The following is a 15,035-nucleotide window of genomic DNA, read 5'->3' as shown; positions in this document are numbered from 1 at the left end:
CCACTCTTTCCAAGCACAGGCCCACGCTTAAAAGCTCTTGTGTCCCAAGCATTTTCTCTTTTTTTGGTCTGAGCTTTCCCCACTTTTCAGCGTTCAATCGGAGCCAATGTCAATTTGGGTTTTCCATGGATTGCTATTTGCTCCAACTGAGCTTTAAAGAGCGGGTTTTTGCACAGAGCTTTAAAGCGCAGATCATGCCTGGAAAGAGCGGAGGAAAGGGAAGTGTGGATAAACCAAAAGTCAATCATTCCCAGTGCTGCCAGCCAAGACAAAAAGTGCCTAGAGGAGTGGACTGTAGGAATGTAAGTTGCTATGGAGAGAAACTTTAGCTCCCCTCACAGGAACACAACAAACTGTCTTATAGCTTGTCAGACTGTTGGTCAATCTGGACCCAAATTGTTTACTGACTGGTAGACTGCAACCCAGGGTGGATCTACACACAGAGTAAAAGACCACGCTATAAATAAGTCAGAAATTAAATCGTTATAAAAAAAACCACCCTATGTAAAAATCACATAGAAAATATGTTTGTTCTCTGGCGCCATCTGGAGTTACACATTCATAGCATTGGTGTTGGCTTTTTTTTACTAATGTAGCTGAGTCACTTTAACTGGAGATTCTAAGGATAAGCTGTGCCATAAAATCATCAAGATTGGCTCTTGATAACTGACCTACAGTATACAGCATCTCTCTTTCATTTTTTAGGTTCCTGCCTTTTAGGAATTCTGTACTTCATTCACACTGTCAGCTTAAAAAAAACATATTCTGAAATGTATTGCTATGAGTTTGTGGGGAGAAGGCAGGCAAGCTAATTCCTGCACAGATCCAGCACAGATTCAACTGCTGGAATAGGCAAGCCAGCCTGATAATGGCCCACTAAATATGGGAATGGCTCTGTGCCAAAGGACAAATGTGTGGGCCTCCCTTTCTCAACATTCTGTTAGTTAGAAAGACAAGAGGCTGGAGTTGAGAGTTGAGTGATGTGAACTAGAAGCTGGATGCAAAAGTGGCAGATTGGAAACACAGAGAGAGGGGGGGGGAGCGCCATGGCTGATTTCTGCTAGGATCCAAGGCTGTGGCTATGGGAGACGCAGGACATTCTTGGCATGTTAATGCTGTGAGCCCCTCCATCATAGGCTCAGCTTGTATATATGTGTAATTAAACCATACATCTTAAGGACACTACAGTCTCCACAGTACCTTGTTGCAAAGGAAACACAAGCTGGAACCCCAGGAATCTCCCACCACTTGGAGACTGGAGTGGTGTCCAACAGTATGCTCCCCTCAAAATATAATATTCAATTCATGCCACCAACCACCTGCAACGACGCCACAATAATGTGTGCCCTAACCACACACCAAGTACTTACACAATCCAGTCGACAGCCAATATGAGGGAGATATCATTGGTGGGAAGTCCGATTGCCTCCAAGATAATAGCTATGGTGAGAACTCCTCCCGCTGGGATTCCAGCAGCTCCCACGCTGGATGCAGTTGCCGTTACACTGTCAATGGGAATCAATTTTGGTTACTGTTGTGCTGCAATGGCACATATGCATAAAAATGCCAAAGGTTTCCTTTTATGTCTAGGGATATTTCTTCCTTCCCACATGTTGGCACAACATGGTCCAGGTAAAAAGGTAAAGGACCCCTGACAGTTAAGTCCAGTCGCAGACGACTCTGGGGTTGCGGTGCTCATCTCGCTTTACAGGCTGAGGGAGCCGGCATTTGTCCGCAGAGTTTTTCCAGGGTCATGTGGCCAGCATGACTAAGCCGCTTCTGGCGCAACGGAACACCAAAACCAGAGCAGCACACGGAAATGCCGTTTACCTTCCCGCCGGAGCGGTACCTATTTATCTACTTGCACTTTGACGTGCTTTCAAACTGCTAGGTTGGCAGGAGCTGGGACCGAGCAACGGGAGCTCACCCCATCGCGGGGATTCAAACCGCCGACCTTCTGATCGGCAAGCCCTGGACTCAGTGGTTTAGACCACAGCGCCACCCTCGTCCTGCATCAATTGGCTACTAAATACTGCTTTAAGGTTTAAGGAAGCCCATATAACGTTGAGCAACTTTCTGATCCTGTGGAGTTCACTAATGGGCAACACGAGAGCCCTCTCACAACTGCAAAGAGGCAGATCTTACAACGCCAGAAGGATAAATTCCCGCCAACTGTTGTGCCGCGGACTGAATACTTTACTTTGCTGTCTGTATTTTGAGGAGCCCAAGCAATTGTGGACACTCCTTTATTGGAGGTTTTTAGTAGAGACTTTTTGAACAAGAAATGGACATTTGTCATGAATGCTTTGGTTGACATTCCCTGCACTGCAGACAGTTGGGACTGGATAGCCCTTAGGGGCCCCTTGCAGCTCTACCATTCTGTGATTTTATGATGCCAGACAGAAGAAGGAAACTATCTGTTTGACTAAAGAACCAGGGATCTCTTGATTGGTTCTGATAGGAAATGTCTGTGTGTGGAGGCAACAGGGATGTGAAGAAGGGATGTTTGTGCAAGAGGAACAGGTTGTAATTTTCAATGAGCGCTTCAAGTGGATTATGTTGATGTGGAAAGGAAAGAAGTAACAGAGCGTTTTAAATATGATTGGAAATAAACTTTATCTCAATATAGTGTTGATGAACTTATTGTGTAACATGCAGCTCCAAGACTTCTCAAGTCCCCTTGCCAGTGCATGTGGTACGAAGCAAAAGTTTGAGAAAAGTGTGTTCATGGTTAAAGTTTAGACAGTTAAGTGTGACTGATCTAGTTAAAAAGAAAATAGTAAAGAATTCATTAAATTATGTGCTTGAATAATGGTCAATTTACTTGAGACCCCAACTTTAGAACTTTAGAACTCTTGTGTTTATATGGCAGAAAGCCTGGAAGCTGGTTCAACATTCAACCTTGTACATTGGTATCTCGGGTTAAGTACTTAATTCGTTCTGGAGGTCCATTCTTAACCTGAAACTGTTCTTAACCTGAAGCACCACTTTAGCTAATGGGGCCTCCTGCTGCCGCACCACCGGAGCACGATTTCTGTTCTCATCCTGAAGCAAAGTTCTTAACCCGAGGTAATATTTCTGGGTTAGCGGAGTCTGTAACCTGAAGCGTATGTAACCTGAGGTACCACTGTACATGTAAAGAACATGTGTATCAACTGAGGAAGGGAGAGTTGATGGGGTTTTTTTGGGGGGGTGTATTAATTTTCCATTCTAATTTTCAACCCACATGGTTTGGATTAATTACTTGAGAATAAATAATTAACATTGTTTCTAATAAACCTGTCACTGCTAAAATTTGTATGAATAAACTCACGGTGGAAATAAGTTATCCTGATGTAAAAATAACTGCCTGTAACAGGCTTTTTCCCCCTTCCATAATAATTTTGCTTTTTGTAGAAATGAACAGGTAATGGAGGTCTCTGAAAACTCTTACTGCTCCTTATAGCAAAATGTTTTCTATTGCATTTGAATGAACAATAACATTTTCTTTCTCTTTCCTCCCACAGCCAAGTAGGTAAAGGAACTTAAACAGATAACAATAATAGTTATATTATTAAGCCCTAGGTGCAATGGTTTAGACCACAACACCACCCACGTCCCTATGTTCCAGGTACTTAGATGTAAAAACAGAAGTGCTTTTTTGCAACACAGATGATTCATATCACCATTGGGAACTATACACTTACTACCAGCACTAGGTTTAATTTTGTTCATCATGGTCTCCATCTGCATCACACTCACAATTCAAAGTGGATATATTTCTCCAAGCTGTATTCTGCAGATCTGAATCACTGTTGTGCACACTTGGCTTAATTATGTATCTATTTAACTTATTTCTTAAATTTGTAGCCTGCCTTTTCACCAGATGGTGCTCAAAATAGCTAACGGCAATACAAAAAATTAATAAAAGCAAGCAAAAAAGAGGAGGCATCAATAGAAACAACCAGTTAAAACCAATGGCAATGTATTTATACATCAGCTTAGGAGCAAAGGCTTTTGCCTCCATGCAGAAAGCCACAGAAATGGGGTTAGCTTGGTCTGCCTTGGAAGGGAGCAAGTGGCAGACTTTGGGCTCTCAAATTCCAGTGGCCCCCTGTGTGACGCTAAAATTCAGTGCGCACCCAACTGCCACACTCTGTTCTACATCATTGTTGTGGTGCCCCCTGCAGTGCTGGTGCCCAGTGTGGCCAAACTGGTCACGCTACCCTGAAATCGCCTCTGCAAGAAGTCCCAGCTTGGCCTCTTTCGCCCAAGATGGGGCTCAAACCCACAACCCTGAGATCATGAGTCTCATGCTCAGACCTTCTGCCCATCTGAGCACTTATTCACAATTGCAAAATATACTGTTTTCTCACTGGGAGGAGAAAGTTGCTGATGTTTTCAGCACAATGAACCCAGACTACCCATGAAGTGGAACACTGTCCATGGGGTGCCGTCTTAAGAGAACGCTATTTTCTGCCTATTCCCCCTGCAGACTCCTGTGCTCCCACCCCCAAAGAAGATCTGGGAGATCCTCCCTCCAGAACAGCATGTTGAGTCACACTGGACACGACTGGCAGGACTGGTGGAAGACTTACTCCCGTGGATCTGAGTCCCTTCTGCAAACGAAAGCTCCTTCATTCACAGAAGGGAAAGCCTGGATTCTGTATCATACAGACCTGGATACAGGTCAATTCTGTATCCAGGGCAGCTGTCTACCAACTCCACCTGGTACGCAGGCTGAGACCCTACCTGCCTGCGGACTGTCTCGCCAGAGTGGTGCATGCTCTAGTTATCTCCCGCTTGGACTACTGCAATGCGCTCTATGTGGGGCTACCTTTGAAGGTGACTCGGAAACTACAACTAATCCAGAATGCGGCAGCCAGACTGGTGACTGGGGGCGGCTGCCGAGACCACATAACACCGGTCTTGAAAGACCTACATTGGCTCCCAGTACGTTTCCGAGCACAATTCAAAGTGCTGGTGTTGACCTTTAAAGCCCTAAACGGCCTCGGTCCAGTATACCTGAAGGAGCGTCTCCACCCCCATCATTCTGCCCGGACGCTGAGGTCCAGCGCCGAGGGCCTTCTCGGTAGTGGCGCCTGCCCTGTGGAATGCCCTCCCATCAGATGTCAAAGCGGTAAATAACTACCTGACGTTCAGAAGACATCTTAAGGCAGCCCTGTTCAGGGAAGTTTTTAATCTGTGATATTTTAGTGTATTTTTGGTTTCTATGGAAGCCGCCCAGAGTGGCTGGGGAAACCCAGCCAGATGGGCGGGGTACAAATAATAAATTATTATTATTATTATTATTATTATTATTATTATTAACCCACCACCTCTGTGAAGGGCACACGTTCTAAATAGTACTAGCAGTGCAACCAAGAAAGCTGCAAGAAGGCAAGCTGTTGTTTCTCTCTTTGCACCTTTACAGCTAGATAACTCCATTTATTGCATATCCACAGTGGAGCTATCGCTGCATTCGGCCATCAGCAAAAAGGCAGCTTTGCATTGCAACTTACAGAATGGTGAAGATCTGTCCGCTATTGAGCTCATGGTTGTTCAGCTGGGCAATAAAGATCGCAGCTACACACTGAAAAATGGCAGCTCCATCCATGTTCACCGTGGCCCCAATTGGCAGAATAAACCTGCTAATTCTTTTGTCTATTCCATTATTCTCCTCGATGCATTTCATCATGGATGGAAGAGTTGCAGAGCTAGATGTGGCCAAGAAAGGAGATCATCATCAGGTCTGGCAATGTATATAACCCACTAATATAAACATTCTAACAGCTGGATCTCTCTGCCAGCCTAAACATATTGTGCAGCATTCCAGGTACATGCCGTTCCAGGGTAACCCAGGAACTGAAAAGAGCTCCACGTTCTGTATTTCCAAGTCTTATAAGAGGAAAAATAAAGGGCGGTCTAGGGTACATTTTAAAACTGCTGTTTCTGTTTCAGAGCTGTTATGACTAGTTTAAGCAAGACACTGTCTAAGAATTTAGATTGGACTGGATTTCATTATTTGTCTTGGTGGCCAAAAGCAGACAATTTGCACCTCAGCTATCTCACACTATTAGGGAGGTGCTGCTATTTTCTCTGGCCCTTTAAAACTGGTCAGAGCCTTCCTAAGTGGGAAAGGGAGTGAAGAAACAGATCATTTACAACTCCTGGCTTGAGCTGCCCACAATGGGGTTGCAACAGGGACGTCTCTCTCTTTTTAGCCCTCGCCCAATTGTAAATGCCCCCCCCCACCCGCTTTGAAACTAATAGGAGGAAATAGCTATTTCAGTCTCAAACTGGCATAGCTTATGAGCCTGATCTTGGAGCTTCTTGTAGGATCTTGGAAGACTTTGGATCCAGTGGAACCAAGGCTGCCTCTGGCCTGCTCCTGAAATGCCTTATTTCAGGGCCTAACTAACGGCTACTACCATTAGCAGGTTTACACCTGCAGAGCTTTCTGTTATGTACTGAAGTTCTCACCCTGGGCCAGCAGGGGGATACTGTAGATAGTTATGCAAATAAGGGATTGAAAGTGACGTTCAGTGATTGGATAGTTTTAGAAAATTATTACAGTTACATTGTACTGGAGCTCTAGGCTGACTGAACCCTTAAGCTCAGTTTTGTCCTGGCCTGTGAATAAACAAGAGCTGTTTGAAGAATCGCTGTGTCGTCTGATATGTTCACCCACAACTTAACACTTTCCATGTGCAAGGAGAGAGGGGGCTCTTTGGTGGGCACCCCCGCTCTGCTGGAGAAACTTCACCCCATCTTAAATCTCTTCAGCCAGTGGATCAGGAGGGCAGGATTACTCTGTCAAATTCTGACAGCTATATTAGGGTATATAGACATGGGACATCCAAATATCATTCTAAAAGCCTATGTGACATTTTGAGAAATTAGACACCCATAGGAGGGCTTCTTGCATTGCAATAAAAGCTACGAAAATGACTAAGCAGGTCATTAAGCTAGAATTATTACCCTGAACTAGAATAATGCTATTCCCATTTCACATATAAAAGCTTACACCAACCAACCTGGAACAAGTGGCAAAAGCTGTTGCAAACGGTGTTATAAGTCCTAGCAGAAAAGTGAAAGGGTTTTTGCGTGTAATTGCAAAATAAATAAGTGGTAAAACGACCAGTCCATGGATGAAGTGGCCCAGAATCGAAGCAAATATATATTTCCCAAGGCTCGTTACCAGAAGCATGATGTCGTCCATTTCCACTATCTTGCTTCCAACAAGAAATGTAATGCCAATAGGTACATACCTGCAGGGAAGTTAACATTCAACATTAGTAAGGAACAAGGTCTTTAAAGTGCCATAAACCAAAGCATGTGCAGAATGCAACAGCCATGCCATACAGACCAAGTCTGGAATAACATTCTAATTAAAACATTTGACTAAGGTTTGTTCTTTGATGAGCATATTTTCCCCCACAAACAATATTACCCTTTCTGCATTGCCTACATTTCCCAAACCCTTATATTTAAGGCCCACCCTCATTATTTGTCAGCTTCCATGCTGTGCTAAATCAGCCCTGCAGCACTGATCCAGCTCAAATGGGGCAGGGGAAGATCTGAGAGCTACAGGCAAAATATCTGTGCTCCCACAGCAAAACTGTTACTGTCTCTTCCTCTCATCTATTGGGCAAGGGACATCATATCAATGCTACTGTTTAAATAAGTGTGTGGGCCTCCTAAATACATAGGAGCAGAACAAATTGATCCAAGCTCACAAAAGGTCCCAGGTTGACTCTCTTGCATTTCTTGGTATGGCCAGGAAATATTTCTGTCTGAATCCCTGGGGAGTGGTTGCCAGACATATAGACAATTCCGAGTAAGAAAAACCAATGGTTTCACTAAGCATAAATGCAACATCATTTTTTTCTAAATATGATTTGAGCATGAAACCTAATGAAGTTGATGTTTTGAATCCCACTTAAAAAAAAACAAACCCAAAACTTAACTGTTTGATCTTTTAATCTATAGCAGGGTGGCTTTTCTTCAATTTGCTAATTAGGATTTCAAAGAGGGAGATAATAAATTCCAGAAAAGGAGAAAAGCAGCCCTGAGAATTTCTGTTCATTCCAGGGTCAAGCTAAAATGTATGCCCATAATCTACAAAGTGGAGGATTATTTGATGACTGATTAACTTGGAGTGTTGGCTTAGTAATGACAAAATGACGATGCCACCTATCAATTGCTTTAATATTACAAAGGCATTATATTTAGGAATTGCGGGGGCAGGGGGGAGAGGAATCCTACTCAGATTCCGGAGCAAACACACCTGATTTGATCTGGGCAGATCATGGCCCAGAAAACATTAATCAATCCACAGTCCAGTGGATTGCTTTGCAAGAAGGTCCATAAAAATGTTTTGCGTTTAAACTCCCAAAAGTAGGGCATCCATAACTTGGACTGACTAACACCCAGGGCTCCTTGTCTCTGCATGCTTTGAATTCATATACAATGTCACACAAGAATATATCACCGAGGGCAACTGCTCCACATTAAGTAGTGTAAAGAAGCAAATAAATAATTTCTGTAATTTAAAGTAGTCTTTTTCTTTACAATCACTTGTGTGTACATCACCTTCGAGTCAACGGTGTTCTGGTATAATCAGCGTTTCTTCCCACAAATGGGCTTAACTATCAAGCTGTACAGTGAAATCTTAACAGTATACAATCAATAGTTTAGAAAACTGGGCAAATCTGTCCCTATATGCATCTCTCCCAAGGCCTTTTTGGTAGTGGCGCCCGCCCTGTGCAACGCCCTCCCATCAGATGTCAAGGAAAGACTTTTATAAGACATCTGAAGGCAGCCCTGTTTAGGGAAGTTTTTAATGTTTGACTTACTATTGTATTTTAATATTTTGTTGGAAGCCGCCTTATTGTGGAGCAGTTGTCCTTGGTGATTATTTTTGTGTGACTTTGCATTTTGCTATTATATCACTAGCCTGTGTATTGTTGAATTCATATACAGCAAGTCCTTTTGGGAGTGATGGGATTTGACAACGTTCTGTTACTCTCAGGGGGAACAGTATGGGAAGAAGGCATGGCTGCCCCCAGTGTTTACGCTAAGAACATGGGTGGGCCAAACTTTAATGAGCTCATCCATCCCTAATTATCCTTGGAAGTAAAAACCATAAGCTGCTCTGATACAAATCACTAATGGCAAGTACTAACATAAAGGTCTGGTTTCTAAGGTCATATGTCCTATGAGATTCATTCCATTGCTTACGGACCAAGCCCAACATTGGACGCTATTAACTGCTGAGAAAAAGCTTCTTAAGAAGATGCAGGCATACACCCTCTAAAACGATGAATTTCAAGTAAAGCAGTGATTATGCGTGAAGTCTGGCTTCCACTTTCCCTTTTCACCTGCAGTCAAATAGTCTGAAAATGGCTGCTCGATAAGGGGTGAGCCCTGCACAACATCCAGGTTTACTGTCTCACTGTGAACACCTTGTTTCAAGGAGGCTGCTCGATCCCTTAAAGCATGGGTTTTATGTGGGAGACTAGGGATAACCACTTAACAGATTTTATTTGTAAGACACTGAAAGAATCAAATAGTTTTCAGAACAATGTGAAATTGCCAATGTGGTGTAATTAGTGGAGAAACTTTTTTTTTTTTTTTGTATAGAAACCATCAAGGCAGAGTACCCTATCATCCACATCCCTTCTCCACCCTATTCCAAACCCCTATTTTTTCCCTGAACAAACCAGCTCCACCTTACACCTTCTGAACATCCCACCTTCCCTAAGACCTTCCTTTCCTCTTACTTTAACATTCTGTCCTCCAGAAAATCCCCCCTGGTGGTGGTACTGACCTTTAAAGCCCTAAATGGCCTCAGCCCAGTATACCTGAAGGAGCATCTCCACCCCCATCGCTGTGCCCGGACACTGAGAGCCTTCTGGCAGTTCCCTCACTGTGAGAAGCCAAGTTACAGGGAACCAGGCAGAGGGCTTTTCCATAGTGGCGCCCGCCCTGTGGAATGCCCTCCCGTCAGATGTCAAAGAGATAAACAACTATCAGACGTTTAGACGACATCTGAAGGCAGCCCTGCTTAGGGAAGTTTTTAATGACTGATGTTTTATTGTATTTTTAATCTTTGTTGGAGTTGGGACGCAGGTGGCACTGTGGGTTAAACCACAGAGCCTAGGACTTGCCGATCAGAAGGTCGGCGGTTCGAATCCCCGCGACGGGGTGAGTTCCCGTTGCTTGGTCCCTGCTCCTGCCAACCTAGCAGTTTGAAAGCATGTAAAAGTGCAAGTAGATAAATAGATACCGCTCCGGCGGGAAGGTAAACGGCATTTCCGTACGCTGCTCTGGTTCGCCAGAAGCGGTTTAGTCATGCTGGCCACATGACCTAGAAGCTGTACGCCGGCTCCCTTGGCCAATAAAACGAGATGAGTGCTGCAATCCCAGAGTCGGTCACGACTGGACCTAATGGTCAGGGGTCCCTTTACCTTTACCTTAATCTTTGTTGGAAGCCGCCCAGAGTGGCTGATGCAGTTTTTAAATAACAGGATCAAGGGTAGCAGCAGGTCCCCTGTACATTTCAAAGATCCTGCATTTCATATGGCATCTGTACTGCCATATAAGTAGACAGGCAGATGGTGTGCTGCCGTAAGAACTGCATTAATACTTCTTAGGCTGGTTCAGACTTCATACCTGTAAACTAGAAATGTCCACGTGGGTACGTATACATGTAGTTTTGCCAGTTCCCCAGTACTGGAACACCAAAGGAAATCCCTAAAAATTTTATTTGCATGGGCACAGAAAGAAGATATGCGATACTGTTATGATAAATTCAGAGCCATCTCATAAGAAGATAAGAAGAGCCTGTTGGATCAGGGCAATCTCCAAGTTGGCCTGTGCCTATATTTAGCTGATTTGTACTACTTCTGCTGATGCTGACACACAAAATTGCCAGAGATGATCGTCCCAAAGAACACTCACCACATAATCCAAGATACTAAGACCATGGTTGCTTCGTTGAAAGAATTAAAGAAACGGATGAGTTCTTCTCCTTCAGTGCCAAGCTTTTTTAAGGCAACTCCCAAAACCAGAGAAAACAGGACCAGCCCCAAGATATTCATTCCTTCAATATCCGTGCCAACTGGGAACTGTGAAATAATACATAGTTGTAATATTAAATATATTAGTGCTAAACTCCAATTGTATGAAATTAAATCTTTAGGTCAGTTTTCCCTTTCCCCCTCTTTTGATATGAACTACGGCAGGTCACAGAATGGATAGAAGATACATGCAAAATATTGTAGAAACACCAGGGGACAACTAGAAACAGTCAGTCTCTAGACACAAATGTAAAACCTTGAACAGAAAATATTGTTTCCAAGAGAGCTCAGAATAGAGACAGTAGAGCCTCCATCGTTCCCAATCTTGAAATTTAAGAGTTAGTGCTTTGTCACAGGATCAACCCCTTCCCACTCAGCCCACCTGGTCACCGCCTACTCCGTTCAGCAGTGACCATTGCTATCATATAGTTGACATCTTGAAATTCTTCTCTATACACTGACCTGCAGACCAATAGGTTAAGAATTACTGTATTTTTCGCTCTATAAGGCGCACCAGACCACAAGACGCACCTAGTTTTTAGAGGAGGAAAACAAGAAAAAAATGTTCTGAATCTCAGAAGCCAGAACAGCAAGAGGGATCGCTGCGCAGCGAAAGCAGCGATCCCTCTTGCTGTTCTGGCTTCTGGGATAGCTGCGCAGCCTGCATTCACTCCATAAGACGCACACACATTTCCCCTTACTTTTTAGAAGGGAAAAAGCGAGTCTTATAGAGCAAAAAATACGGTACTTCTATATCTGGTTAAATTTTGTGAAAGGAAAGACTGTGTTGTATGTGCATTGACTAAAGGCACACTGAGCGACTCTGATTGTGTGCACTGCCCCTGCCCTGCACATGTATTGGACATAATGTCTGAATGGAGTCTGCAAGCGCACATATTGCACACATGTAACCTCTGTGCAGATGTTCGGGTGACTGTGCATGTATTGGGGCTACTGCAGGCACAACCCCAAATTGTCCCCATATGTTTGATTAATGCATATGTTGCCTGAACAAAACCTACATAATCAAGAGAGGTAATCAAAAGCAAGAATAAAACACAGGCATGCTTGTGAAATGTTATACTGTTCATTGTACATCAGGGCAGGGTGTGTGGGTGTGTATTCAATTGAGATGTTCCAGTTTTCCATGTGTCCCAAGAATCCAACTCTGCTAAATATCAATATCAAATAGAATATTTCCCCATTACAAACCATTTCAGGCTAATGCTGGATTGCACCTATTAGAATCCTAAGCATACCTCTTCAGGAACTTATTTTTGAATAGACATTGACCATATTATTATTATTATTAACTGAATTTATATACCACCCTATACCTGGAGGTCTCAGTTCACATAAAAAGTGCTGATGTGGCACCATGCTAGAACCCATGGAAACACACACACACATCCAGAACTATCCATGGGGCAATAACCTGCCAAATCAGAGATTATTTTGTTCATATCTTAGAGATGCTCTGATTGTCAAAAACAAAAATCAAACTATTTAAAATAAGAAACAAAATGAAACATTCAAGAACTAGAAAGGAAAATTGTTCAAAGTCAGCAACAGCTAAACAGATTTCAGGGACAGCCTAAGGCGTATCATGCTGTGTTTCCAATGTACACAGGGCTCCATTATACCAGAGCACCAGGAGATCAAACCATGAGAAAAGGATTCCACATTATTAAGCATCCAAAAGCCACATTAAAATCTTACAAGAGAAAACAAAAAGAGGTAAATGGTTTCAGTGTGTGTGTGTTTCAAATATAATATAAACCCAGTACAGCACATATTGGCTCTTGCCCTTTGTAGCTTAAGAGTTTTCACATATGCCACCTGAATTGGAATGTAAACATTCCTTTTACAGTGGTACCTCGGTGTACAAACTTAATCCGTTCCAGAAGTCCGTTCTTAAACCGAAACCATTCTTAAACCGAGGCGCGCTTTCCCTAATGAGGCCTCCCGCCACCGGTGCCCTTCCACCGTTCAGCTTCTGTTCGTAGACCGAGTTAAAGTTCGCTAACTGGGACACTACTTCTGGTTTTGCAGAGTTCTTAAATGAAATAGTTTGTAAACAGGGCTGTTCTTAAACCGAGGTACCACTGTACTCTGATTGTATTTGGACATCATACTAAGACACATCAAGTCCCAAGCTGGCCCATCTGAGGCAGCCTCAGCATGGATACTGAAGTCCCCCAAAACTACCGTGAAAGGATTCTCCAAACCACATCCAAGACTTCCACCAGCAGCTTAGTTTGGGAGTTTGTTGCGCATTGGGATGAATGGTACACTAACAACATCCCTGTTCTGTCTCACTGGCCGAACAACACAAACAAGGCATCACCCCAGACACAGTGCAGATAGGTCTCCAGGGAAAGGATATGGAATGTTTATGGATGAGTGACGTAAACTGGGCTGGTGCTGCATCAAGCACCTGAGAATGGGGCCACCCAGTCAATTCACCCAGGTTTCAGTTATGCATGCCAAGTCAGCACTCTCATCTGCAAACAAATAATGGATAACAGATGTTTTGTTCTCAAAAGACCTGGAATTTAGCAGCAACACCACCAGACCAAGGTGGCTTAGCAGACTGGCACCCCCACATTATGAGACACAAAACAGAGAGGGCAATGGCTTTGATGTAACTGGCCAATATGGCACAACCTTAGCAACTGAACTTTTAACAAATGTGTTTTATATAGTTTTTGTTGTGTATTGAGTCAAAGGATTTTATATCTGTATTATTATTGTCTGTAATTGAATTAGGGTAAAATAACTGCCTTTTGGTTCCAGAGGGTACAGCTACTATTGGTTCATTTAAGCTGCTGTATTTGGATCCTGTGTCTTATTGGTTGCCTCCAAAAGGCAGGACTGTGATTGCCTGATATTGTTCCCTCCAAAATGTATCCCTTCTAGCTTGTTCTCTGTCCCTATAAATGTAGCTCTCCCCTCCTCAGGTTTTAGTCTTGTTGCTTTTAATAAAGAAGTGTTACTAGAGAACTGTCTCCAGCATATTATGTCAAGAGAGCTGAAATCACAAACCCCACGTCACAACAGTTTTAGACTCTAAATATGAAGCATCATGTCGTTTTATGACTTCCTAGAAGATCTGGGACTCCAGCAGACTGGTTGCTGCTCCACAATCAGCAAACCCTAGTAATGGGCGAAAATGTGCCTTTTTCCCCTTTAAGTGAAACAAACGAAGAAACAGGCTAATTTGCCTATCCCTCAAACCTATCCATTCTTAAGGAAATCAGCCCTGAGTGCTCACTGGAAGGACAGATCCTGAAGCTGAGGCTCCAATACCTTGGCCACCTCATGAGAAGAGAAGACTTCCTGGAAAAAACCCTGATGTTGGGAAAGATGGAGGGCACAAGGAGAAGGGGACGACAGAGGACGAGATGGTTGGACAGTGTTCTCAAAGCTACGAGCATGAGTTTGGCCAAACTGCAGGAGGCAGTGGAAGACAGGAGTGCCTAGCGTGCTCTGGTCCAGGGGGTCACGAAGAGTCTGACACGACTAAACGACAACATCAACTCTAGGGCTGCAAGAATGGCCTCAGGTCACCGCATAGAGGTTGCCCTTGTGTTTGACAAAGGATTAAAAGACAACGTTCTCTGAGAGTGCTTAAATTTTTTAAAAATCACACACATTTTGAAGCCAAAAGTCCAACTCTAAAGGAAGCATTTACATTCACATGTTAAGATCTATGCGAAACCTTAAAACGTGAGAGGTGAAAACAAAATGATTGCTTACCTTTTCAATCGAAGCATTTCCAACAACTGAAGTTCCATTTATCACTACTGCGTTATAATCAGTAATATACTGTTAACAAAAAGAAACCAATATTTTGATTAAATATTCTATGTATCATTACAGAGGTATGCAAGTTCATTGTTATACAGCAGCCTTTCCCAGCTTTTCTGCCTTTCCAATGCTTTGGTCTACAACTCCCACCACCATGGTCCA

At 43.3% G+C, this 15,035-nt stretch overlaps 1 protein-coding gene across 3 annotated transcripts in view; it reads right to left on the bottom strand.

Moving 5' to 3' along the window:
- SLC1A4 (solute carrier family 1 member 4) overlaps positions 1-15,035 on the bottom strand; it is a gene marked incomplete at its 5' end in the record, with an annotated part of 278,141 nt that overhangs the window by 250,800 nt on the left and 12,306 nt on the right. For all 3 annotated transcript variants that reach the window (XR_014154877.1, XR_014154878.1, XM_081855582.1), the window contains 5 exons: positions 1,371-1,505; positions 5,502-5,696; positions 7,017-7,250; positions 10,945-11,111; positions 14,823-14,891. Coding sequence is in view for 1 of the 3 variants with exons in the window: in XM_081855582.1 (XP_081711708.1) it covers positions 1,371-1,505; positions 5,502-5,696; positions 7,017-7,250; positions 10,945-11,111; positions 14,823-14,891 (800 nt within the window). The remainder of the gene's footprint in view (positions 1-1,370; positions 1,506-5,501; positions 5,697-7,016; positions 7,251-10,944; positions 11,112-14,822; positions 14,892-15,035) is intronic.

Source organism: Podarcis erhardii (assembly GCF_964252035.2).
Source record: "Podarcis erhardii genome assembly, chromosome: 3".
NCBI classification, from domain to species: Eukaryota; Metazoa; Chordata; class Lepidosauria; order Squamata; family Lacertidae; genus Podarcis; species Podarcis erhardii.
Note: the sequence above shows the minus strand (reverse complement) of the source record. Positions and strands in the feature narration are given on the sequence as shown.